A 27,756-nucleotide genomic window follows, 5' to 3' on the forward strand; every position below is an offset into this window, starting at 1 on the left:
AGGCTCTGAGCTAGCTGGAGTTCAGCTAATGTCGCAAAGACCTTATTGCAAAAAAGCAGAGCTGTGTGTGTGCGCGCGCGTGCGTGTGTGGCAAAATAGACAAGCAAATCAGGGTGACCAGGATGAGGCTTGGGATGGCTTGTCAAAGGTGAAGGTAGGTCTGGTGTACATTAAACAAAGAGGAGAGGATGGTCAAATTACAAGCAATTTTAGGTTTGTTTAATCGTATAACAATGCTATAAGAAACTGAAATGTAAATGACATGTACGACATGATTCAATTTAACGGTTCAAAGAGCTTCATAATTACAGACCAAATACTTTATTACTAACATGTATTACACTCAGACCAGTGCAGCTTCTTCAAAATGTACTTACACTCATACACACATGCAACTATTACTGTGGCAACTAGTAAAAAATTTAACTTTTAACATGATTTATTGTTTCAACAATATGATTGCACTAAAATGGAAAAAGTATTTTACATATTATTGCACCAAAAAGGTTGTAATCCAGTGAATCTGGCACATATCTAGTAAGGTGTTGAAATTAATCAAATAATCGATGCATCGAATCGTGGACATGGACGATGCTGCATTGACAATCGGCCGGGCCATAATCGATTATTTCTGTTTACAATTTAATGTATGCCTAACAACCTTTCTGTTTACATATTCTGTTATGTTTTGCACATTCAGGAAGTGCCATGTGCTCAGTGCTGTAGTTTTATGTATCCAATTTATTTAGTATTAGAGCACTGCAGAATGTTTTGTTTTTTAAGCTTGAAAAGCTATGAATTAAATATCCTATATGGCTTTAATAGAAAAATGTATTTGACGCATCGTGATGCATTGAGATATCGAATCGAATCGTAATCAAATCAGGAGATCAGTGAAGATTCACACCTCTAATATCTAGCTGCTTCAGGACATGCAGGTTTGAGTTTCACCTCTATGAACAAAGGCCCACATCTGATAGAGGTTGTTCAAAAAGTCCTTTCATGTAGATAATCTTGTCACACAGGAAGCCGGGGGGGGTTATTTGAAGGGCAGAAGCGCAGTGATCAAGCAGTTTGGAACTGGAACAAATAGGCTAGACACCACAGTGACATCCCTGTGTCTTATTTATCTGGAGTTGCTACTGAAGCTCAACCCCTCAGCCCCTGTGTTTCCATGGCAATAGTGGGCTGTCAAGTTAAACATTTCAAGCTGTGTGTGTGTGTGTGTGAATTCAATCAGTGCCTTGATTAAACTGCCTTGTTATTTTGTTTTTGAATGTTGACTTTTGCACGTCAACATTTTTGCACAGCCTGCACTAATCCATACACACTTTTTTCAAATGTTAAACAGTTATATGTAGTTGTTTCTGTATTTATTGTTTGTTTATTTCATTTTGATGTTTCAATATGTTTATGTATGCACCAAGAGCAAGGCAAATTCCTAAAAGTGTTACTTACTTGGCATTGGCAATCAATAATTTTCTGATTCCTCTTAAAGTTTTGATTGTATTCTTGAAAGTAGATTTGTTCTTTAAGCATCACTGGTATAACTCATCACTGGTTGTTTGTTCGTGTGTGGCTCGGCAACACTCTATTGGGGATTACCCCAAAGTACTGGAGACAAAAGTATTTGGAAACCCGATCATTACACCCATATGTGAATGTTACACATCTCATTGTAAACCATGAGTATTCATTTGCTGCTACAACAGCCTCAGCTTTTCTGGTAATACTTTCTACACAATTTTGAAACCTAGCTGCAGAGATTCACTCTCATTCAGCTAGAGCATTAGTGAGGTCGGCCACTGATGTTGCGTGAGTTCCAACAATTAGTCGATGAATTGACTGTCGATCAACCGAAAAATGATCTATTTTGATAATTGATTTACATATGACTTAAGACACAACCATTATGTGGTTTTAACTTCCCAAATATGAGGATTTTCTGCTTTTATGTGCTTTTTGTGATAGTAAACTGAATATCTTTGGGTTTTGAAATGCTGGTTGGACAAAACAAGTAATTTGAAGACATCACCATGGGCAAAATCGATGGCCATTTTTCTCTATTTTTTGACATTTTTCAGACCAAATGATTAATCGCAAACATAAGCAGCAGATTAATCCATAATGAAAGTAATTGTTACATGCAGCCTGACTGTTGTCTAAAATATTGTTGTAAGCTGTAGCATTGTGATTTTCTTTTGTGGCCAAGAGGAGTCCACATACTTTTGGCCATATTGTGCATAACATTGTTTTATTAAATAAACCACTGTCTTTTTACTGTAAGATCAAATTTAAAATTAATTTAGAGTGATGAATTGTATCGTACCCGCAGGATTTAATAATGAAGAGATTTGATATTGAATTTACTATGGCTGTCTGCTGTCCATTCTCTAGGGCTCTCCAGGGCAGATCCCGGGACAAGAAATGGAGCTCTAAGCTAGCCCTCTCCATCCATCTCCATTTGCTGCCAAAACCACGTCTTCTACCCCTTCTATAGCGGCTTGGCTCAGACTCCTCGAAGAGAAGAAAAAAAACCCAAGTGGGAGGGAGTAGTAAAATTTCCCCAGCTGCTGTCCAGACACACACATGCTGCATTGCTGCCATTCCCCAAGCCCTGCTCCATCCATCCCTTGGGTACGGCCACTAGCTCGCTAGCGGGCTAGCACTTGGCACAAAGACGAGGCCTGTCCTCGGGGATAAAAATACAAGCCGTGTACACTTGCCTCTTTCTTTTTTCTTCCTTTTTCCGGGTCACCCAGCCAAACACTCATTAACTGGGGCTCCTTTTGTTTAGCTGTCATTCTTGCTGCTTTGAGCAGTGGAGGATTGCAGGTATCCAGTTAGCAATCAGTCAGTCAGACTGAGGAAGCCAGAGGGGTTGGTTATCAGAGGCCAGGAGGATGGAGCCCAGCATGGAGAACTGCCTGGCCCAGGTCCTGCAGAAGGACATGGGCCGCCGGCTACAGGTGGGGCAGGAGATCATTGATTACATTTTGGACAAGGAGAAGTCCCACGACCTGGAGCAGGATCAGACAGCACTGGACAAGATGGTGGACGGCATCGCCAGCTCCTGGGTCAACTCCAGCAACTTCAAGGTAAACTCCACTGACGAGGTGAACAATAGGGATTGTGGGACAGCACCAAGGGTTCCACACACCCTGCACCCACATTAGCTTTATGACTCCTTGTTTGCATTCTGTTTTAGACAAAACTACATTACTGCACTCCGGCATCTCTGTATGCACTTTTTATCCTCATTTTACAAAAGATTTTCCGCCAACTGAAATTTTCCGCAATTGTGGACTGACTTTATATAAAAGCATGTTAGAAGTGTTGTTCTGTCTTCAGTTTATCAGTAAATGCTTGTTATGGCTCATTTCACTGTTCATTATGCTCATGTTTGAGATAAAGGCTTCAGAGCAACTTTATGGTTTAAATCTCTGATTCAAGGCTATCATTCATTTAGATATGATCTATTTTCACATGTCCAGACATGGCAACTTGAAAACATCTATGCTACAGTGTTAGCTTGTGGCAGGATTTTCTGTTTCTTTTCAGTGTTTAGACTGCACTTCCATGTCATTGTACAGCCATGTAATGGTCCTTTCTAGTTTTTCTAATGGAGGAATTTCCAGTTTTTCTGTTTTTGTGACTGTTTGCCATGCAGTAAAGCAAAAACATTCCCAGCCAGGCAAAGGCACATGGCATTATTGTTTCCATTCACTATAGAACTGGCTCACATTCTTCTACTGTGATTGATTGTGCTTTATTTTGGAGTTCAATCTAGGGCAAAATTGTATCTGACCCCAAATTGTGATTACATCAGCTGTTATTTCAGCGCCCAGCCACAGGTTGCTTTTTCTGCCATAACTGTTGGAACACATTGTTTACTAAAGCTCTGATTTCATGTCGGGATATGCTGCTTTTGCTCTATGTGAGCCTTAAAATGTCAGAGAGATATCTGCCTGAACATAGCCAAGGCTGCCCTCGATGCCCTACAAACTGTAGCTTAGCGAGGACAGAGAAGGCTTTTCTCTCTGTCTCTGCAGTCGCAGTGCTGAGATTCCATGTTGTGTATTGTAGTTTTCGATGTGCTTCAAATTACCACGTGTATTGCACTGCCGTGTTTTTGCTCCCAGAAGTCTGGCACACGCTGAGAGAAATGGTGATGAGAGGTTAGGGAGAGTTTGAAATGTGAGTTTAGGACACGGAGCAAGAGAGGCATAATTGGATCTGGCCTGGTTACAGCTTAAGGTACTGGGAGGCCCGAGCTGGCAGATATGGGGCTTCACAAAGAGAAGTCAATACTTTTAATAACAGAGTCAGACAAAGCTCTCTACATTGTGCCAAACAAAAATGTGGCCTTGCTTTGTGTTTATATTGTAAAATTCTTTACTCATTTTGAATATAAAATTCTCTCAAAAATGCATCAAATCTGCTTAAAAGATACACGGTTTGAAAACATAACAGTATTATTTTTATGTTTCTTACTGTATGTGTAAAGACTTAGGCAAGTCAGTTTGTCAACCTCTCAAAAGCAGGTGATGATGACATTTCCTCTTTTTATGGTCTGATAGACAAACACATCTGTACTTTTCCAGCAGCACTACTCGTGTTAGTTAACCCGAGAGGGGCAGTATCCTGTGCACAGGCCTAGCTGATCACTTGGCAACTAATGTGGAAACTAGAGAGAGAGAGAGAGAGAGAGAGATTCGCCATAGAAGGTGCTTTGGGTGGATGCCTCTAATACTAAGCAACTGTTTAAATAAAGAGCTTTACAGTTTTTTACACTCTCCTAACCTAAACTTCAGTGCACCATTCAACCATTCCATTTGTTCTTTGCTGCACATATCTTATGTGTTTAGATAGCAAACATTGGGCCTGGATTGTTGTACTGCCATACTGGTTAGCTGACACTGTGTACTCTTCTACATATAACTCTGTCTGGAAGGGATTTTACATCATGTCAAGCTTACAATAGAGTTTAGTTTGGGTCCATAACATGAGCTAGATCCAAAAGTATTTTGTTTTACCTTGAACAAAATTAAGTTGTTTCCACAGCAACACTAGTAATTAAAGCTATAGTGCATAGTGTCTGCTGCTGCCATGAGGAATTCTAAGTAATGACAACAAAACTGTCAGCGCATCCAAATGACACAAGCCCTCGAGTTTCTGCGCGGGACGCCACAATCTTCTGAACATAGCCATACTGAGAAATACAGAGAGAGTTGTGTGGAGTTGATAGTCTTAATTAGCTTTGTAGCAACTCAATGGCTTGAATGTAACGGACGTTCATTAATATCAAAAAAATCTAATCTTAGAGAATCTTCCAGAAATTAGTTCTACTGAAGTGCCTTTGTAAGAATCGTCCAGCCTGAATATATAATGTGCTACCACTTCACCATTTCTATCCTAAAGGTCCCATAACATACACAAAACTATGATAAACACTGGAATTGATGCGGTATTTGTGTGATCAGCAGAAAGTATGAACATCAGTGATTACTGTTGCCAGGCTTTTCTGACTGTTTCTAAATAGAGTCCTTTAATGATTCATGCACATGCAATTTCAAATGAAAAGACTCCTCAATGCAGTTGTCATTTTCCAGAGTGATCTCCTAATGTGTGTCCCATCCATCTCAGGGCGTGTCAAGTCAGCAGCCACATCCCAGCTGTGGTTTCAGCTGCTAATTCAACTCCAAACAAGACTGCATACATCTAATGATTGCTTAAATGCAGATTTGTGGTGCAAGAGTGAGTGAGGGGCTGCATGTTTGTCAGAAGCTCATCGATTTGGCTATGATGGTTTTGTAGTTAATCTGCAGTCTGTCGATAGGGTTAGCCTAAATTTAGTGTGGTAGATGTTTGAATGTTTTGGGCGTATCTGCGCATGCTGTATGCATAGCCCTGCTGGATGTGTGAAGTGCTCTCTGTCTGCTCTATAATTTGTGGTTCATCCTGTACTGTGTAATGCAGAGACCACGCCCACCTCAGTATTCGGACTTTTGCAGTACCACATGAGCACAATGTGTGATTGCACTCCTGCCTGAGTTGCATGTCTTTTACTCATTTCAGTTACATTTCACTTCACATTTTACGTCATTGTATTCAGTTACATACAATGCAATATTTTAACAAAATAATCGTATGACTCTAGAATAGTGATTATGCCCCCCCACTCGCTTTGTATAAAATAGTGGTTGGCGTATTTTCTAGACATAGTTATGCTTGAGTTCTCTACAGCAAGGATTACTATAGACTTATGGAAAAACGCAGCAGCACAAGTATCAGTCCTAATGACCTCAGCATCACAAGAATTAGAGGAGAGTGACTAGGCAAGGTGTGATTTCTGTTTTTTTTTTTATTTGTTTGTTTTGTTTTCCTCGAGGGTGGGGGGTGGGAGAGGGTTTTTGCTCTTGTTCATTTGTATTTGTCTGTTCTGTATGTTCAAAAATATAAAAACAATAAAAAGTTGATCTAAAAAAAAAAAGAATAGTGATTATGCAAATAATTGTAAAAACAAATTAAAGAGCATTTAATAAAAGAGGAAGCATCCCCGTCTTCTCCTTGGACCATTCTTTAGTTTACCATTCAATAATGGCAAACTAACAAAAGTACATGTACTTCAATTCATGTCTCTTCCTCGTTCAAGTTCAGGCTTTGATTTCAAAACAGAATGCAATTGGGCATTTAGAGGAATTTAATTAGAAAAGCTAGAAAATACTACAAAAAAAGACATTTTCTGGACTTTTATTTAAAGCAACCTCCTGTGCTACAATTGCATAATTTGTTTTGACAGATTTAGTGCCACCTTCAACTCACAATGCTGCAGGACTACAAAACTGCAATAAAGAAATGGTATCCAAGGATGTGATCTGTACTTCCCTTCCCCTCTCATCCCTCTTTTTTCACACCTTTCCCCCCTGCAGGACACCAGTTAGGCTCTTGTCAGTAATCATCACGTCACCTCTCCCCTCCATTTTTTTTTCATCTTTTCCTCTTCCTGTGCAGAGCTGAGCCTGGGAGCTCAGCTAGTTTACTGACTAAATCAATGAAGGCTGGCGGGACCAGTTTCCGGTTTGACAAGCCATGAAGTGATCGCTCAGACAACCTGGTGCCACCTGTAATGTCGTTCGACCATGTCTGGGCGGAGTGGCTCCATCAGATTACAGGCGTGGCAATAATAGGACCACCAATAGAGAAGGGAAGTCCCTCCCCGTCCGGATGTCATTTCTGAAAAAAATATCTACAGTAGTGAATGGGGGGAGACAAACAATCATTTGATTCTGTTTGAATTAAGCTATGATTTAAACATATGATGTTCGTCAATTTAAAAGATAATTGTGCAAGTCTAAGAAATTCTCAGTTTGTCGTAAAACTGTTGAAGTATAAGACTGTGAAAATACGTCATTAGAAAGACTACTCACCTGTGTGGAATGGCCAACATCTCTTGCTCGTTCTTTCGCTTCCCGGCTGATAAAAAGACGCTGGACAAAACACATCAGGGGAGAAAACGTTACATGTGTTGTGTAGCAGAGCTAAGCTAGCTAGTAAGTAAGCAAGCATGCAAGCAGCAAGCAAGGTGACTATACTAAGTAGGTAAGTAAGGTATACTAAGCGAGACCGGATATGTAGTTCACTGAGCGGTTTCACACAAAACAAAGTGGTATATTAGCCCATATGCACAACCCCCCCCTCCCTCCTTCCGCCAGCATGGACTGAGGTCTAACTTAATACTTGAACAATGGCTGTAACAATATTACTTCAAACCTCTAATATTGACTGTTGATTTGTGTCTATCCTACTGTCTAATCTATTCCCTTATAATGCCCATATTTAATGCTGTCTTTTTTAAAGGGATACTTCACAGATTTAGCATTAAGCTTTGTATCAGTAGAAACATGGTAGTATTCCCTCCCTCATGTCCTCCTGAGACGAGAGATCTCTATATTGTGGGTGTGGAAAAAAGCCTCTTATGACGCAAAAATCGTTGTTTTCCATCATCGGAGGCATTTTTGCCCAGAGGCAATGGACTACAGCCAGTAGTAGGAGCTACTTCCGCATGTTTTCAACCCACCCATAGGGGGTTGGACTGTCGTCTTTCTCCGAAGATTGCTGAGCCAAAACGGGCGTCAGCCATCTTGAATCCTCGCTTACTGGCTTCTCAGCAGAAGATTTTAGATAGATAGATTTATTCATCCCGAAGGAAATTTTGGAACAACAATTATGTCCATTCAAACTACCGCACACGTGTACCACCAGGATACATTGGTACAGATCGGAGAATATGCAGGACACTTTATTACAGACGGAATACTCGACACACTACACGAGTTTCGCCTGCCGGGTATGGAGACCAGCGATGTTGCTCGATGCATCTGGCCGGTAAAGGGACATCATCAGCGGGGAACATTGAACGAGTGTGCAGGTGGAAAGCTAACGCTAGCCGGCCACCTGTTCCATCAATTCTGCTTGCAAGTGTCCGCTCATTAGACAACAAACTGGACTACATCCAACTTCAACGAAACTCCCAACGCGAGTTCAGAGACTGCTGTGTTTTTGTTGTTGTGGAAACATGGCTGAACCGGACTATCCAGCTACCAGGCCTGCTGCTCTGTCACTGGGTAAGACTAGCTAGTGGAGGTGGGCTGTGTTAACACGGACTGCCTGGTGCAGAAATGGGGTGCTTGTATCCAACTAACTGCTAACTGCTGGTGGAGTTTGTGACTGTTAAATGCCGACCATTCTACATTCCACGCAAATTTACGGCTGTGTTTATAGCCCACCAAGCGCTAATGCTAGTAGCTATGTGTTAGCTGAACTTTACAGAGCATATAATGTGTGTGCACTAAATGTAGCCTGTTTCGTACGTTGTTTTTTATATAATGTTGTTTTTATATATTTTAATTGTGTAACCACTTGAGCCACGGTGAAACGTTTCGTGTATATGGTTGAAATGACAATAAAACACACTTAAGTTGAGTTGACTGTCTCACTGTCTGTCTGTCTGTAAACGGTAGGCATGGCTTGGGAGAAGGCGCTAAAGCAGCGAAGCAAGTGCATTCTGGGATTTGGTGTCTTTCATCCACATGAGCCAGAAACACATTTTCTGGCTTTTCTCGGCCTAGAAGCCACCAAAAAATCACATTTCTACTACATAAGTGACCCAATTTAAAGATATATTCATCTTTCCAATGGTGAAATATCCCTTTAAAGTTTATCCTTGCACTGCTATAGTTTTATATTACTATGTTTACATTATTCTCTTATATTTCTATTTTTCTATATTTATTCTAGCATATTTAATGCTGGTCTATAGATTTAATGTTTGCACTGTTGGACCTATTTGCACTACCACCATGACACACACTCTCATACTGAATCACAGTGTCAGTTCCTGCCCTATCACTGCAAGTGTCTCATGCTTATACATCCCTTAGTACATTCATGTGGATTTTCTTTTTTTTTTTTATTGTGCATGCTATTCATGTGGATTTGCTTTTTTATCATCCTGTTTGTGATTGTAAAGGGTAGATGTTGATGAGTAGATGTAAACACTCGGGATGAGTCGGAGATGAAGTTGACAAGATGGGATTTTTATTGTTTTCCCAAATAAGGCCACGGAGGCAAAATAGTGACACAAAAATTAACAAAATTATGGAAAGCAAAAAAATATATACTTTCAAGAAAATAAAGTAAATTGACTTGGGAGTCAAAACAATCACATAATATAAATATACAACTGTTCGCTAATTGACCTTAAATCAAGTCACTACTCTGATGACATCCAACAGCCTTACATCTACCTCCTCAGGTGTTCCGCCAGCTGAGCAAATACAACTGCTACTCTATATAGCCTGAAGCCCCGCCCCTAAAATTGGAACATACCAACAATACAATACAATGCAGGGGTGGCTCAGGTGAATAGACAGTTCACCATACAGCCAAAATACAGCCAAAATTAATATATCTAAGAAGCTAGACATTTACAGCATATCATTTATATGATTCACATTCAAATTAGACAAAGCCACAAGACACCTTGATGGCTGAAAAATGTATTACTTAAAATTCCGGTTAACTTCCTGTTACCCCGGAAGTCATAGACCCATTTAAACCCGAGGATCGCGGCAAACTTTCCTTTAAGAAAGAGAGCACATGTTGGTAAGACAAAGATTAGGTCTACCTGTTACCCTCTGTTACCTTTTCTACTCAACAAACACACAGTTACCAGAAGACATTTGTGTTGCGTGGATATTTTAACTTGTCATGTCTCTAAAGTAAATGGTATGGTTTTAAACAATCAGAGAATGGTGTATTGATGGTTGTAGCTATAGCATATAAATCACCGCAGTATTAGATGTTAAATGTGTAGGCCTATATACAAGAAAGCTATGGGATAAATGTAGGGAATTTGATGAATGGCTAGGTTAACAGATGATTTGAAACCAGTGTGATAATTAACAGAACATATTAACACACTAAACAAACATATAGAGGCAACATTTACACTCAGTCTTTGAGAGATAAAATAGGTAGCGTATCGCTACCGTGACGGCAGCCATGCGTCACAGTGATGTATGTGAATGTTGTGTGTGATGTCTTAAGCTACTGGGACCTTGAATTTCCCCTTGGGGATCAATAAAGTATCTATCTACTATTACAAACCTACGACAAACTGACAAACTTTCTTCACTTGCAAAATTATATTTTAAACTGACAAACATCATACTGTATGTGTAATTCATGGCTCAATTCAAAATATTCAAGATCAAAATATTATTTGTCTCTCCCCGTTCACTACTGTAAATATTTTTATACGAAATAAGATCCCATTGGGTCCACAGGAAGGGGAGGGACTTTGCCTTTCTATATGATACTGACAGAAATGGATGTCTGCGCCATTGAAGCGCTCAAAACAAATGAAAAATGTAGACTTGTGTTTTTACCTTCTGGTCGTGCTCACCAACTATACATGACTTCTGCTTGATAACTTCTGCTTGATAACTCTTTTAACTGTTTAGTTTCTGTCTTGATATCAGATCCACAGATGCCTTAGGAACCTAGCATGACCATCTCCAGCACTATGTTGAGCTTCTACTGGAGTATCAGTCAGCTCAACTGTAATGGCGCTTACCTACTGCTAGTACCAGCTCTGCTCGGCTCAGCTCGGCTCGACTCGGCCACGGTGCCCCGTCCTCCTTTTTCCGTTGCAGATTTAGTACTGCCTCATGCGTGAGGCAAGCGTGGCTGGTCGTCATAGCACCGCCGCAAGAAACTGCCGCGACCTAACGCGACACACACACAGAATGTCGAAAATGTGTTGTTTTTGATTCTCGGCATGTTTGCCAGAAGACACATTTTGTTTCAAAAGAAGCTGGAGGCAGCAAAAAAACACAGCTGGCTAAACTATTTAAAAATGGGGGGTTTGTTCAGGACACCCCCGTTTGTCGCTAGCAATGATGACGCAGTGATTAGTGACGATTCTCTCTGACCAATCAGTAGTCTGCAGGTTTTCACGTTACCTTTTGGTATCGCCTCAGCTCGCTTGGAACCTCGACGGAGGTGATACTAAAAAATGTACCTGTTGGCAGGAACCAGGGACTTTTTTTTATAATGGAAAACCAAAAAATACGAGTAGAGTCGAGCAGGTACCATGTAATGGAAAAAAGTGTTTGTGAAATGTGCCGGTGTTTCTCAGATTCAGGGTAGAGGGCTGGCGCTGTCTTTCGGGAGCCATTGAATGGTCGGTCCCTTGGTTTATTTCCTGGTATGGAAGGCTTTTTCTCTACTTCTCATTTCTGTTCACTGTTTGGTTTCATATAGGCTGTTTTTCTTCTCACTTCCTTTGACACAAATAGCTGTTTTGTGGTCTCTGACACTAACAGGTTTAAGATACAGTGTTTGATGTGTTTATCAAAACAGTGACTTCATACATCATGTACTGTATTATATTAAGAAGTAGTAGTAGGGCTGGATGATTAATCGAAAAATAATCGTAACCGAAATTCAGAGCCTATAACCGACGTAATTTTATATAAGTCGGTTATTTCGGCTTTTAATCCTATTAATATTTCCGCGGCCGGCCACTGTGTGTTAATGTACTTTCCCCTTAAAACATATTACGGCCGCCGCGTGTGTAGTCACGTGACTCCGCCCCGTCCAGTCTGCGACCATAGTCGCATGCTTTCCGATCGGATAGTACTATTTCTTTTAGAGGAAAAGTACACTTCTAAGCAGTTATAAGAACTACTCTCCCCCAAAATCTTTTTTCCGTTTGCATTCCCACTGGCCAAGTGGCCACAGGGACTGGTAGGAGGGGTAAGGGAGCGACGCAAGCACAGCAACGGTCTTTATAGCATCGTCACTAGACCTTAGCGACACATACAACAACAACAAATGATGCTAATACTTGTACACTTTTCCTATATTAAATGCACGTCCATTCTCGTAGTAATTCACGTAATGTATTTACTCAACACAGACGGGGCTTTATTATACTCAGAACAGACCCCGCCTCTGCCTGCTGCGCTGTGTGTGTGTGTGTGTGTGTGTGTGTGTGTGTGTGTGTGTGTGTGTGTGTGTGTGTGTGTGTGTGTGTGTGTGTGTGTGTGTGTGTGTGTGTGTGTGTGTGTGTGTGTGTGTGTGTGACGGCCAGCGAGGACACGCTTGTGGAGTTTAACTCCGAAAAGACAGTTAACCACAGGTTCCCGTTAATCTTATGATGGACATTTATTATTTATTTTCTACATTTTTAGGGACTGTTCGTTATTTAACTCCGCAAACTCCGCGTATGCAGTCAGACCCATCTGCTAGGGGGCCGAGACTGAGAGCTACATGGATAAATATGCACCAAACAAGCCACTTTGAAATTTTGCTCTTTTCATGAATAAAAAAGTTGGGTGACCACCCTCCCCTCAACAAAAAATAAAAAGACATGACCCTCCCCTATTTTCCTCCAGTGGTCCATTCCATAAATACTGAACGGTCCCTTAGGGAACTTTTTTTTTTTTACATTAAAACTTAAATTACTTTTTTATAAGACGTTTTTATTTCATTGTAAAATTTACTGTTGTAGATTTCAGTTCAGTTGTTTGAAATATTTAATAAATAAGCATTAATTGCTATCTGTGTGTTGTTTCCTTATTTTAGAATCACAAAGATAGGATTATGCACTCTTTCATTACAAAAATAACTGTGAACATATTTAAAGTATAAGAAAAGATTTTTTTTTTTTTTAAATAAGCGTTCAATAATCGTAATCGAGGTAACTTGTTCGATTAATCGTGATTATGATTTTAGCCAAAATCGTCCAGCCCTAAGTAGTAGTACTGCAGACTGAGTGGCCCTATTGCAGGACCAAAGGCTTGTCTTTCTTTAACATAAACAAATCTCAGTCAAACTGTAGGGATGAGTTTCATGTGATACTTGGTACTCACTTCAGGATTTTGTAACTGAATCACGGTGGGACAGTGCGGTGTGGCAGAATTTGCTTTTGGGGAAAAACACTGGGCAAAAAATGAGAATGGCGAGGAAAGTCCGAGGCTTTTGTTTGTGTCAGGCTGTAGCCTGCGGCTGTAGGGAGGACTGACCAGCTGTCATCAACAAAGACTGGACAGATGATTAGTTGTATGGTACTCAAACACTCAGGAAGCTTCATGCCCGAGGGAGAGCTGCGCTCAATGACATCACTTCAAAGTTAAAATGCTGTTTCTATTGCTCTGCAGGGTACTATAATGTCTCAACAGGATATTGTACAGCAAATAATGTGGCCTATTAAGGCAAGAGACCCATTTTAAGTGCTTACCTCGGTTGGCTTTAGTAAGTATACAGTACAAGACTGCTAAATGTGAGTTGGCGAGTAGAAGTAATGTAGCTGTAGTATTAAGATTAATATCAGAATATTTAACTTCATATTACTTTACGTCATTATAGTAAAAGGTTCACTTTAGCCCCCCTTGCCCTCTCACCCTCTATCTCTCTCTTTGACAAATACAGACACTGGATGGCAGAGAGAACTTTAACCAGACAACAGAATTTCATATTGGACTGTCATCAAGTCACTGACAGGATTAATGTTAATTAGTGATAGCTGATATAACCTGCCCCCGGTAACATTTGTCACTTGAGCCGGTGAAAGTGGCGGTCAGTGCGGGGCAAACTGAGAAGCTGCAAGCTGAATGTTTTCACACTGTTCTTTGCTAATGATAATTGATAATTTTGCTAACCCATGTGTCAGAAGAAGAGGGTCAGTCACCGGTGCACCCAAATCATTTTCGCTCTAACATGCAGCAAAATTCTCACACTGTAGAGTGTAGAGACTGGTTGTTGTAGAGGAGAGCAGCGCTGCAACAATAGCATGCTGAGGTGGACAGTTGAGTAGTGTAAAGAAAGGATCGCAATACGACCTGCTTCATTTTAGCCGATAGAATCCGTTTAAAATATGCCTGGATTGGCCTTTGACATCTCTACATAAATGCAAAAATGTACAGGTATCTGTAATTTTGTACAATTTATTTACTTCATGTTTGTGGGTTTTCAATCTGAAACTGGAAAAACTACCAGAAAGTGACATCCACAAAATACACAAAAAAATAAGACCTGAAGACCAAAATCAAAATCAGTCAAATAATATTTAGATTCAACCAAAATGTAGTCAGCCTGATCAGACTCAAATAGAGGGAGACCAGTAACATTTGCAGCAGCATGATGTACTGCCAATTAATGAGCAGTGTTGATAAAAATGAGCAGCAAGATATGTCATTTTTCCTGCACACTTCACACTCTCCGTCTGGCCTCGGACATGCTTCTATCCTCTGATGATTGTAACACACCAGCGGACAGCAAGTCTTCTCTATGGAGCTAAAAGAGTCTCAATAAAGATAAATGCACACACTACATTCACATATGCACACACAGGATTCATACATGCACACACATGATTCATAAATACACACACAGGATACACAAATGCGCACAAAATTAACAAATACACACAAAATTTAAAAAGCACAGAAGATTCACAAATGCATACAAAATTCAGAAATACACACACAATTCATAAATGCACACACAATTCAGAAATGCAAACAACATTTACAAATGCACACAAGATTCAGAAATGCACAGGACAAGATTCAGAAATGTATTTCTGATGCACACACAAATATATCTTGATTTACAAACTGCTTGCATTCTGTGAACTTCACTGCTTTACTGCCCTGACTTGGCTCGACACACAAATGCCTTTTTTTGAACAGGGAATGATCTGCAACCAATCAGATATCTCCCTAGTTTTAGCCAATCACAAGAACGCACCCTACGTGGGGGATTGTTTACTTATAATCACATGCGGTGCGGGCTAGCGCGGTGGAGTCATGGATGTGTTAAGACAACAATTTGTTTGTGTTGTCGTAGCAACCGGTAGCAACATGCTCGTTCATGAGCTTCTCTCTCGTGTCTCTTACAAGTGGCGAACTCATGAACCCGCCGTTTCATTGTTGATCAATCATGACAGTCCGTCTGCGGCTGCAGGCCGTGGAGCTCACTGCCAGTGTTTTAGTTTGACTGTTAAGTGTTTAGATAATTAAAAGGTATTTATTTAGAAGCGGGCTGGCTGCTAGTTAGCTAACGCTAGCATGCTCTTCCACCAAGTTTCCATGCTACATAAATAAGCCAGACAGAGTTGTCCCTCATCTGGCGATAGAAACCCTGATTTTCCCATAGACTGTATATAAGAAGGCTTTTCCCGTTCTGTTAGCTCAGAGCTCCACAGCCTAAGTCCACAGGTACAAATTAGTTTTGCACCAAATGTATCGTCAAGAGTGTTGTGAAAGTCGAGGTGCGCAGATTGGCCACTTTGTGATGCGAGAGAGCACATATGTGAAGTTGCAGTGACAGATTCGAGAGGTTGTAATCACTGAGTTGTGGTTGTGATGGAAAATGAACCAGAGTAAAAAAAAAAGTATACGAGTAAATGTTGCATTATAAGTTTGCAGCTGTCATTGTGTTCATGTAAATATCAATCTACACATTTGTGAATATTTTTTCTGTAACTTCACATTCAGAATACAGGTGTGTGAACATTTTCTACAAGTGCAAATTTCAACTTACAAGTTCAGATTTTTTTTACAAGCTCTCATGTTTTTTTTCTTTGTATGGCTTCAAATTCAGATCACATGTGTGTGAATATTTTTTACAAGTGCAAATTTTATTTTTACAAGTGCAAATTTTAACATACAAGTTCAGATTTTTTGTTCTGCAAGTTCTCACATTGTATTCTACAAGCTCTCCCGTTTTGCACCATATTTACCTTCATACATACAGCCCTCGGATGTATCATAACAGAGAACCAAGGCCATGTAATCACTATGTCTGTAGTAACGTTATGTAGGCATATAGCTAGCTATATATAGATCTTAATACAGCCATGCTAGCTACCCCTGATGTTAGCAACTAGCTAGCTAGCCGATAGCCCGCCAGTTTGGGAAACGCTAATGGCGTTACATCCACGTAGCTAACAGGCTTTACAGCATAGCTACATACATCCCTCGGATGTATCATAACTTCATAAGATAATACCAAAGCCCGTCTACGGAAAGCCGTTCCACTCCCTATTAAGCCCCATTGTACCTACTTTGGTTGCAGTTCCACCAGAGTTCCACTGGGGGTGATCACGGTCCAGTGCAAAATGAATGGGACTCTATGGAGCTAGACGGCTAAATTTGTCTCTTTCGCCTGATTGTTGTTGAGAAATCTCAGATTTGATTGTAGTTTTTGCAAGTTCAACATGGATTATAGGTCAAAAGTTGAATGAATGAGTACTTATGCCCTTTCGATTTGTTACAGGTTGAGTCGTTGTTGCCCATAACACGCTAGCATTCTGCTAATGAATGCTGATTGGTCAGTGAAGGACTGATTACGATCGGAGATCCCGCTTGATGGCATCCGAAGCAGAACCAGAATGTCAGAGTGAATATTTCGGCGTGGTCTTTAAAACATTAGCAAACCTCTTTCTAGCACGTGTATTAACAGGGAGAGTCTGACCTGTCAGCTGTGTTGTCGATGCCTCGAGAGAAAAAAGGAAGTGACTCAGAGCTTGCCGTAAAGCAGAATCTCTGGCCGTATATGTGTATGACGTCATCGACATTTTAAAAGGCTTTTTAGAACAAAAAAGCCACTTTAAAAAATCTAACACCCAGCAGTGTGTATTTTCTTAGCCTCCCCTTTCAAATGCAACATTCAAATTACTAGACAAAAAATGATATCCTCAGAAAAGTGGATTTTGAGGGGTATAGCTCCATAGAGTCCCATTCATTCTGCACTGGCCTGTGAGCGCCCCCTATATGGAACTCTGGTGGAACTGCAACCAGTTCAGAAGCCGGAAGTAACGAAAGAGTGGAACTTCTTCCCATATTAGAAATTCTTTGATAATACCATGGACGTATTAATAGAACACATGGTGAATTACAACCATTAGCTATATCCATTATTACAGCTAGCTAGCTACATGAGCTCGGGAGAACAGTCATGTGAGCGGCCAGGCGCAGTCCCGCGGCTCTGCTCGCGTCCACTATGCGCGTTCATCATGCCAAATTTAATAATTCTGGATTTGCTTCTAGTGAATGTTAAAAATGTTAAAAACGTGACGTTTTAAACAAGGACCCTTTCAGTGTTCGGGCTGGTAAGTTGATATACCCAGAAACAAATTATCCGCTGAAATATACGTATATATACAATGGTTCTTTCGCCATGCAAAGTCTATGTGAAAAGTCTTTCTGGGCCATGGGGTGCAGTACCACCGTTATCCGCTAAGCCCATGGTGGCTTTTAGACTTGCCGCTCTTCCTGGGGGCTTGACTGAACTGCACCGCGCTATCCCGCGCCCGCACCACATTCATATAGCGCTGTGTGAACGCGTTCATGTGATTGGCTTATAAGTAAACAATCCCCCACATGGGGTGCGTTCTTGTGATTGGCTAAAACAAGGGAGATATCTGATTGGTTGCAGATCATTCCCTGTTTAAAAAAAGGCATTTGTGTGTCGAGCCAAGTCAGGGCAGTCTCAAAATTCACATACAAATGCAGTGAAGTTCATAGACCGCAAGCAGTTTGTAAATCAAGATATATTTGTGTGTGCATCAGAAATACATTTATGAATCTTGTGCTGTGCATTTCTGAATCTTGTGTGCATTTGTAAATTTTGTTTGCATTTCTGAATAGTGTGTGCATTTATGAATTTTGTGTGCATTTATGATTTTTGTATGCATTTGTGAATCTTCTGTGCTTTTTAAATTTTGTGTGTGTATTTGTGAATTTTGTGCGCATTTGTGTATCCTGTGTGTGCATATTTGAATGTAGTGTGTGCATTTATCTTTATTAAAACTCTTTTAGCTCCATACTTCTCAGATCCACTCCAATATTAGACATGTGGGCACACAGATGCAAAACCTGTGGCAATAGAACGGGACCCTACTCAGAATCGATTAGACTGACTAAAGTTTGGCCCAGCTCAGGCTGCTGGCTGGGTCTCTGTCACTAGGCACAGATTGGTCACCTGAAGACCAATTTGCTAGATTGGAATAGGCCCTGGTTTTTACTCTGCAAAAATGATCCAGATAAGACATTAAACCTGTATTGTAGAGAAACTGTAGTTTGGCTCGGTCAGAGGCTGGCTACCCTGTCTGTCTCTGTCTGTGTTTGCCTGTCTCTCCCTCATGGACTTACTTGATCTCTTTTGTTTACTGGATCAGTATGTTATGGCAGTGGGAATAGAGTGTGTGTATGTCTGAAGTTTGAATGACAGTGGCAAACCCATAGCTAACCCATAGCCTCTGTAACCTTTGTCAAAGCTCGTGCTTTGGAGTAATCAACCTTGGACAGCCAAGTGTGGGTACACACAAACAAATACACACATATACTCTTACTCATACAAAAAGCACATCTCTCCTGTTGTATAGTTAATTCTCTTCACCGGTAAACTGATGATCTGGCAAAGTTAATGGAAATCTTTGGAAGTAACAGATTTCGCACATTATCTGTATGTGTTCAGAATGTAAGCCCAGGTGCACTGGTGAACCTCAACATCCATTTCCCGAGTGAAGCAGTCATTTCAGCTAGAAGGGGACTTTGGAGCCTTGGCACAGCCCCACGTTAAATGTTAATCCTAAACCATGTTAACTTTTTGAACCCTTGGGGAGCAGAGATTTGTGCAGAGCTCAGATGAAAAGCTGCAAAACACAACGCTCTGCTGTACCAATGAAGGAAAGCCTTCAAGATGATGCAGAGCTTGTGTGTTCTGCCCCTCCTATGACATTTGGTGGATTTGCAAAACACAAAAGACGTGCGTGTGTGTGAGGGAGAAGTATGGGGGGCGGGGGGTGGTTGCGTGAGGCTTTATGGGTAAAGTGCAAAGTCAGGAAGTTTCTGTGTGTGTATGCAGTGTGTTATGAATGAAGCAGCCACCGCCACACGTTTTGTGTGTTGTGGAGGATTTGCTGTTGTGCGATTGTGGTTGTGTAGAGCTGTGTGATGTACTGTTATTATTGTTTGTAAAATGAATCTAGATCGTCAAGGAAAAGTAATACAATTTAAGGGTTTACTAGACTGTTCTAGTCGAGTCAAATTAATGATTCTGTTTGGTATCCCGTACTTACCACTGACTATTACAATTATTTGTTGTATAGCTGGTGAAAGCAAAGTAATTTAAAATTATTTTGTTATATTAATATTACGGTATTTGGTATTTTAATTCTAACAGTATCTCTGTGCTCTTTGTGTTAAGTGTGTTAGAGAGCACATGGTTTCAGTCTGGGATTAGTGGGTGGAATTAGTCCTTTATGTGATTTTTGCTGTAGTCGGAGTACTGTTATTGAGTTAAGCAGCAAAATTCATAATGGGTCAACACAACATTGTATCCACCAATTTTAGTTTCTGTAAATTCAGTTTACTGCAGAGAAACGCCTTTGACTCAATCTCATTTTTGGGTAAATCTGTGAAATAGAAGGTATTGGCAATATCAATGTTTTAATCAAGCCATTGCCATTCAGATGTTTCAGGTCTTGGGTCTGAAGCCTGTCCCAGCAGGCTTTGAGAGAGTACATATATATAGTATATCTGAATGAATATGTTTTTTTATTCAAGTGTCATACACCTTCAGGTGACAAGACACTTCTACTGTACTAATTACCTACCTAAAACATATCATATAAACTTAACAAATTAAACATACAACACTATCATATGTTGATTGTAAATAAAAACAAAGCAACTGACACCCAACAGGTAATTCAGAGTTTCAAATTGACCTTACCTGCAGGTGTCTGGACTGTGGGGAGGAAACACAAGCTTCAGAGAGAAGCCCATGCACACTCCGGGATAGCATGCAAACTCTAGGCAGGAAATACATTTGGCTCAAACTCACACAACTCATTCCACACATTGTGTGATCTTATATGGCAGAATCACCCTTTTAAACTAATGATGTGATAGCCAGTTAGCTATGTAGTGAACATCCCTGCCTTTGGTGTGTGTGTGTGTGTGTGTGTGTGTGTGTGTGTGTGTGTGTGTGTGTGTGTGTGTGTGTGTGTGTGTGTGTGTGTGTGTGTGTGTGTGTGTGTGTGTGTGTGTGTGTGTGTGTGTGTGTGTGTGTGGCAGCAGCAGCATGATGAAAATGACACAGCAATGGATGGAAAGGGAGGAGGAGGAGGAGTACAGACAGAGTGGAGTGGTGGACCTCCTGCTGATGCTTGTATCGCCAGTGTTAAAGCACCTTGATCCAAACCAACTGGAACTTTTTCTGTTCTGGTGGTGTGGTCTTGTCTTCTATCTTTCTGTGTATGCTTTTTTTTTTTATTAGTATCTGTCTCTGTGGCTTTTCTCACTCATGCAGTCTTTCCCACACGCATACAGTTCTCTGCTTTTCCTTTTCCTTTTCTCACTCTCTATACTTCTCCACACCCCAACCTATTTTTAACCCTAAAAAGCCTCCCACCTGCTTTGTTATCCTTCTCTGCTTTCCTGGCATATTTAGAGATTCCTTTATGTGTCACCACCACGACCCCCATCACTGCTAGTAAAATCCATCCAGTGGTGGGAGCCTTGGTGGCCTCAACCTCATAGACATAATCTGCTCTCTTATTTAATCTGCTCTACTCAAGGATTTCCCCCCCCTTTTTTCTGAGTTAAACTAGCAGTTCCATGTGTGTTGTAATCCCCCATCTCGTCAGATCCGTGAATGCCATTTGAGGCACGCGAGATGTCTGATTTTATTTTCCAGCAGTTTTTTATACAACTGTGTATTTTTTAAATGTGTAATCAAATCAGTATTCTGGTTGAAAAGTGAGGCACACTTTCCCTGTTGGTCTCCCTATAACGCTGTGGATGTAAATTGAATTTGTAATTCCATTCAGCAGCAATCGGTTGGCAATCAATGAGCATGACTGTCTGACATATGGAGAGAGGAGATGGAGCACTAGTCTGTTTAGGCTGGGTTTGTCTGCCTCTGGCAGTCCACTCTCTCATTACAGCACACTGAGAGGTGAATGAGGGGCCAATCAATCTTACCAGCGCCACACTGGGGCCATTACAAGCAATGCAGTATCATATCCTGAGTCTTTTTTTTAGACTGATGCCTAAATCCTCTGATGCAGTTGTTGTGGTGGATGTATGGCTGACAGTCTGTCTCTTTTGTAATGTAGAAAGGCAGCATTTATAGATGGGAGTCTATAGAGTCTATATGTGTGTATAGATATGTGATACGGGAGGTGACACAAATGTAAATGACGTGCTCATGCCACCCACTTGCAAGGAGGAATGAAATGCAGAAATGCAACAGTCTTACCTTTCTCACCGTGGCTTGAACCAAATAACATCAGGTGAGGTCACATCGAGAGCGAGATCGCACCTGAAGCCATACATACTCATGTAATTCACTTACTATTAGTTTTTCTTCCTTATTTGGACCAACTCCCAATCCCTTCAGGAGTCACAGCACATTACAGCTATGAGAATACCAGCCTTTTTCCCTGGGAAAAGAACCTGCAGGCACTGATCAGCTGAGCATCAGTGTTTGAGTTTGTGTTGTGTTCTCATCAAAACTCTGTCTCAGTTTAATGTAATGTAACATTTAATGTATTGTTATTAGTATGAAGATATTGTGTTTATATATCAGAATAAACAAATGTTCTTAAGTGATCAATGCAAACATCCAGGCAGACCCAGAAGGAAACAACATAAACTGACTAGGGCTGGTCCGAATACCATTTTTTGAGCTTCGAAGCTTCGGTAGTAATGAGCATAGAATATTCGAAGCTTCGGAGAGAGGGGGCTGAACATATTATTATCTCTAATAAAGGCAGGAATCTCTATGTGTCTGTCTGTTTGTTTGCATTTTGATTATTTTGAGAACCTTTCATCCAAACGACTTCACAAGGGAGTGTAGTGTCGTATTTGGTGCAATATAGATAGACAGGCCAGACGCGTTCAGAATGAATAAACTTTTAATAAACTACAAAACAGCGCGAGCAGGAAGCGGCGCGCCTCACGCGAGCAGAGCTTATATGCCCCGAGAACGGAGACTTCACTAATGATATAAAACACGTGATGATGGCTGCGAACGCGATACCTGGGGATGTACCTATATAGACAAATTATTATTAGGCTGGGCTACAGTAGGCTACGTTTTTACTGTTCGTCATTAACTGCCGTAGCCTATTCGCAAGTGACGTTATTTTCCATGGAAATTAAGTGCACATTTTTATCGCGTGTAAATGGCGGATAAAAGCAGCTCGTTCTACTTACAGAACTCAGGTGATTTCTCAGCTTGATGTGCTGTTGTGGTAGGCCGGTTTCAAATTGCATATTTGACACTCTGCCTTTGTCTTGTCCTCACTTAATTTAAAGTTCTCCCACACAGATGAAGTCTTCGGCATTTTTGTCTTCTTTTCACTGAATCATGACGGTAATGACGTTCAACTCTTGGGTGTTTTAACTGGGGCATGTGACGTGATGTCCCAGTAATATCTCAAAGTCTCCTATATTTCGCAGTAGATTCATTTAGATTGATAATAACGGGTAAAAAGGATAATACATTTTGTTTCTATTATTTTATTTTCCACAATGTCAAAGCAACGCAGCTTAACCCAAAATACAAGCTCAGGCATGCACTTCTGTCCATGCAAACTGCGCTGTTCTGTGCTCTAGCCAGAGAATACTCCCGTTGCAGGAACACTTTAGTAGTCCAAGAAGAAGCAAATATATTTATTAAGTATAACGAGGTTGGGTTGTCCATCAATGGCATGGTATTAAATGGCTAGGCTATATAAGAAAATTGTAAAAGAGAGTATTATATTTCGAACATATTCAAGCACGAACCGTTTGGAGGGGGATGCCAGGTTGTGCAAAAAAAAAAAAAAAAACGAATATTCGAAAGTCAAATTTTCAAATTGAATACCAACCCACCGAACGAATATTTGGGTCCAGCCCTAAAACTGACATGCTTGCTCTCTCCATCTCTTGCTCTCTGTCTTTGTGTTGAACTCTCTTACCCCTCAGCTCTTTTGCTGCCTGAGCAGTGCTGTGTCATTCTGTCTAGATTGTAAATCTCACAGCTCATATTTTGGGAATACTTGGTTAACTGCTGATAGTGCTTTTAATGGTGCTTTTTCTGCATTGACTACTTTTTCTTCATGGAATCCAACCTGCACTAGATTAAAATCTAAGGCCAAACTGTGGTCCAACATGGATTTACCCCCAACATCCACTGCTGTAAATTTTAATGTGAGAAAAGGTCTGTATCCGCCTAGCCTTGTCTTCCAATTTCTTTTCATCCGTCCCCCAGAATGTGTTGTTTCAGTGACCTCTCTCTCAGCCTAGACTTTGATGTTGTCATTGCAATTTCCTTTCCTCTGTTGTACCGTGTCACACACAGTACCTCCCTTGTGTTGCAACAAATCACGTGCAGATACACTGCAACCTCTCCTCAGGCAACAGGATTACATCATCAGTAGTGCATCAGCCAGTCCTTGCCTGCCAGAGGTGACAATGACTTGTCTTCTCCCTGAACAGCGATGTTGACAGTCAACTCTTAACACAACAGTAGGGCTGGGTGTCGTTCAAAGATTTTCCATACCGGTACCGTGACTTCGATACCGGTTCCTATACGATACTTTTTTTTATACTAATTTTATAAAATAATTTTTTTTTACAACATTACACATTACGGCACAAATCTTTTTATTTATTTTTCAGCTCCTACTACTGTGTAACGTAGAGTTTTTCCTGCGTGTTTCTATGATGTGTAACGTTAGACAGTCAATCACCAGCATTATTAGATGCTTGTAGAAACACGCTGCATGCTTATTGGCTCATTGACTTACTCAGACTTACTCTTACTTGAAATTGGGTATTGAATAACGAGGCATTTTTCGATACTCTAGAGGCAATTCGGTCGGTTCCTTAAAGTATTGAATTCGGTACCCAGCCTTAGGAACAGTGACTAGTTCACCTCTGTGATCTGCTTATTACCTGCTAGACTGAACTGAAATACTTGATTGTGGACCAGTATACAAAAGCCTACCTTCTAATGGATGCATGTTACCAGTATCAGCAAGAGGACAGCATGAATCAACAGCAGCAAGCTGTTAGCAGTTTTTAGTAAAGCTATATGGGGAATAACGCATTACCTGAACATAGACACATATAAACAAAAACAAAGCCCAATGACACTGTTTCTATTAGATTGCTCTGGTTAAAAAAACATAATAGATACAGTGGGGAGAACAAGTATTTGATACACTGCCGATTTTGCAGGTTTTCTTAATTACAAAGCATGTAGAGGTCTGTAATTTTTATCATAGGTACTCTTCAACTGTGAGAGATGGAATCTAAAACAAAAAATCCAGAAAATCACATTGTATGATTTTTAAATAATTTATTTGTATTTTATTGCATGACATAAGTATTTGATCACCTACCAACCAGTAAGAATTCCAGCTCTCACAGACCTGTTAGTTTTTTTTTAAGAAGCCCTCCTGTTCTCCACTCATTACCTGTATTAACTGCACCTGTTTGAACTCGTTACCTGTATAAAAGACACCTGTCCACACACTCAATCAAACAGACTCCAACCTCTCCACAATGGCCAAGACCAGAGAGCTGTGTAAGGACATCAGGGATAAAATTTTAGACCTGCACAAGGCTGGGATGGGCTACAGGACAATAGGCAAGCAGCTTGGTGAGAAGGCAACAACTGTTATGGCACAATTATTAGAAAATGGAAGAAGTTCAAGATGACGGTCAATCTCCCTCGGTCTGGGGCTCCATGCAAGATCTCACCTCGTGGGGCATCAATGATCATGAGGAAGGTGAAGGATCAGCCCAGAACTACACGGCAGGACCTGGTCAATGACCTGAAGAGAGCTGAAGAGAAAACCATTAGTAACACACTACGCCGTCATGGATTAAAATCCTGCAGCGCACGCAAGGTCCCCCTGCTCAAGCCAGCGCATGCCCAGGCCTGTGTGAAGTTTGCCAATGACCATCTGGATGATCCAGAGGAGGAATGGGAAAAGGTCATGTGGTCTGATGAGACAAAAATAGAGCTTTTTGGTCTAAACTCCACTCGCCGTGTTTGGAGGAAGAAGAAGGATGAGTACAACCCCAAAAACACCATCCCAACCATGAAGCATGGAGGTGGAAACATCATTCTTTAGGGATGCTTTTCTGCAAAGGTGACAGGACGACTGCACCGTATTGAGGGGAGGATGGATGGGGCCATGTATCGCAAGATCTTGGCCAACAACCTCCTTCCCTCAGTAAGAGCATTGAAGATGGGTCGTGGCTGAGTCTTCCAGCATGACAACGACCCGAAACACACAGCCAGGGCAACTAAGGAGTGGCTCCGTAAGAAGCATCTCAAGGTCCTGGAGCCTAGCCAGTCTCCAGACCTGAACCCAATAGAAAATCTTTGGAGGGAGCTGAAAGTCCGTATTGCCCAGCGACAGCCCCGAAACCTGAAGGATCTGGAGAAGGTCTGTATGGAGGAGTGGGCCAAAATCCCTGCTGCAGTGTGTGCAAACCTGGTCAAGAACTACAGGAAACGTATGATCTCTGTAATTGCAAACAAAGGTTTCTGTACCAACTATTAAGTTCTGCTTTTCTGATGTATCAAATACTTATGTCATGCAATAAAATGCAAATTAATTACTTAAAAATCATACAATGTGATTTTCTGGATTTTTGTTTTAGATTCCGTCTCTCACAGTTGAAGAGTACCTATGATAAAATGTACAGACTTTTTACAGACTACATTTGCTTTGTAAGTGGGAAAACCTGCAAAATCGGCAGTGTATCAAATACTTGTTCTCCCTGCTGTATATAATAAACTATGCGATTAGTGTGGAGTCATTAAAGGGGCAAAGTGTCCAGTCTACTTCAATTCTGGATAGAAGTGCAGAGTTATGGGTGTTGGTGGGGGGTAGTGCTTAAGGTACCAGTGATACAATGAAATTAAACACAAAAAGGTACATAGTGATCCTTTTGAATTGCAGCATTATTGTCAGTCTGAACATGGCCCTTGTTTTTGACACTTTTCCTGCTTGTGAGTGACTCTAGTAGTTGGGACGATCCAGTTGCATAGAAGTTATGTTAATCTCTTTTGTCCTAGCTGTAAAAGGAAAGTGGCATATTTGTGCATCAGTAAAGTGTGCGTGAGTGACACCGACTTGCCCCAGGATGCTGCATGCTGCTGTTCATGTGCTCCTATTGGGAACTGTATACATGTCATCCTCAGAGGAATGTGTGATGAGACAACTACCCTGCAACACTTGGTATAATCCGGGGATTATACTCTTGAAATTCTAAGGAGTATTTTTTGCCCAGTCAGTTTCCCTTTGATCTGCTCTTGTCCATGTCCTTGTCCATGTCAGGCCACTGGAGCTCTAACACCCATATCCTGTTATCGGTTTTGGCCATTTGTTCTGCCGAGTCAGCAGAGGAAGGGCGCCACTGACTGGATTGTACAGCTAATGTGCTCTGTCATGGTCCAAAGTGAGCATTATGGAAGAGTGCTGTGTCATGGACAAAAGAGTGTGTTGTACAATACAGACATGTCCTGGTTGTCTTCATATTCCTGTGCTGTACTACTCAGCATGTACATTGCCAGTACAGTTAGCTAGTGACAGCTAGTTTTCCAAAGTGATTGCTTTTGTCAAAAAAGCCCTGTATGCATTGTAAACCTAAAATCTAACATACATGGGGAATTAGCATGAATCTCTGTGACTTGTAATTATGATGCTATATGTCAATTACAAGTCCTTCTGTGTTATGCTGTGAAATGCACTTTGATGCAGCCTTACATGATTACATGTGGAGACAGGAAACAATATGCATGTAGGTAAATCAAGGTCTTTATTTCAACATTTGCTCCAAATTGCATCTATCACACCTAAACAACACAGATCTGTTGGTTTGACCTGGATCATTTTATACCTGCATTAATGTTTAATACAATTGGCTGATGAGTGGATAATAAGAGAGCAATGGAGTTACCATGAACACTTGTGCTCCTGATACAGTATGCCTGCTCCTACTTGATGCACCGGTGCCCTCAGACACAAGGAAAAGTGATACGGATGAGTGGGATTTTTTGGGGAAATAGAGAGAACCCATTCTATTTGATATGACCATGTTTAAAATCTCTAGACTCTAGATCTCTGACTTCCTGCTCCTTTTGTATGGTTCTTCTTCCAGGACA

The 27,756-nt window shown here is 40.9% G+C and overlaps 1 protein-coding gene and 1 long non-coding RNA gene across 39 annotated transcripts in view; both read left to right on the forward strand.

The window, feature by feature from the left end:
• Positions 1 to 27,756, forward strand: part of clasp1a (cytoplasmic linker associated protein 1a) — a 105,619-nt gene that overhangs the window by 576 nt on the left and 77,287 nt on the right. For all 38 annotated transcript variants that reach the window (XM_031278456.2, XM_031278457.2, XM_031278463.2 and 35 more), the window contains exon 2: positions 2,398 to 3,098. In XM_031278456.2, coding sequence (XP_031134316.1) covers positions 2,904 to 3,098 — 195 coding nt within the window. In that variant the 5' untranslated portion in view covers positions 2,398 to 2,903. The remainder of the gene's footprint in view (positions 1 to 2,397; positions 3,099 to 27,756) is intronic.
• On the forward strand, positions 10,253 to 27,386 carry LOC116035444. The gene is made up of 3 exons (XR_004101368.2): positions 10,253 to 10,576; positions 16,858 to 16,859; positions 27,375 to 27,386. It is a non-coding gene; the product is annotated as an uncharacterized LOC116035444 (long non-coding RNA).

This window comes from Sander lucioperca, chromosome 8 (genome assembly GCF_008315115.2).
Source record: "Sander lucioperca isolate FBNREF2018 chromosome 8, SLUC_FBN_1.2, whole genome shotgun sequence".
Taxonomy (NCBI): Eukaryota; Metazoa; Chordata; class Actinopteri; order Perciformes; family Percidae; genus Sander; species Sander lucioperca.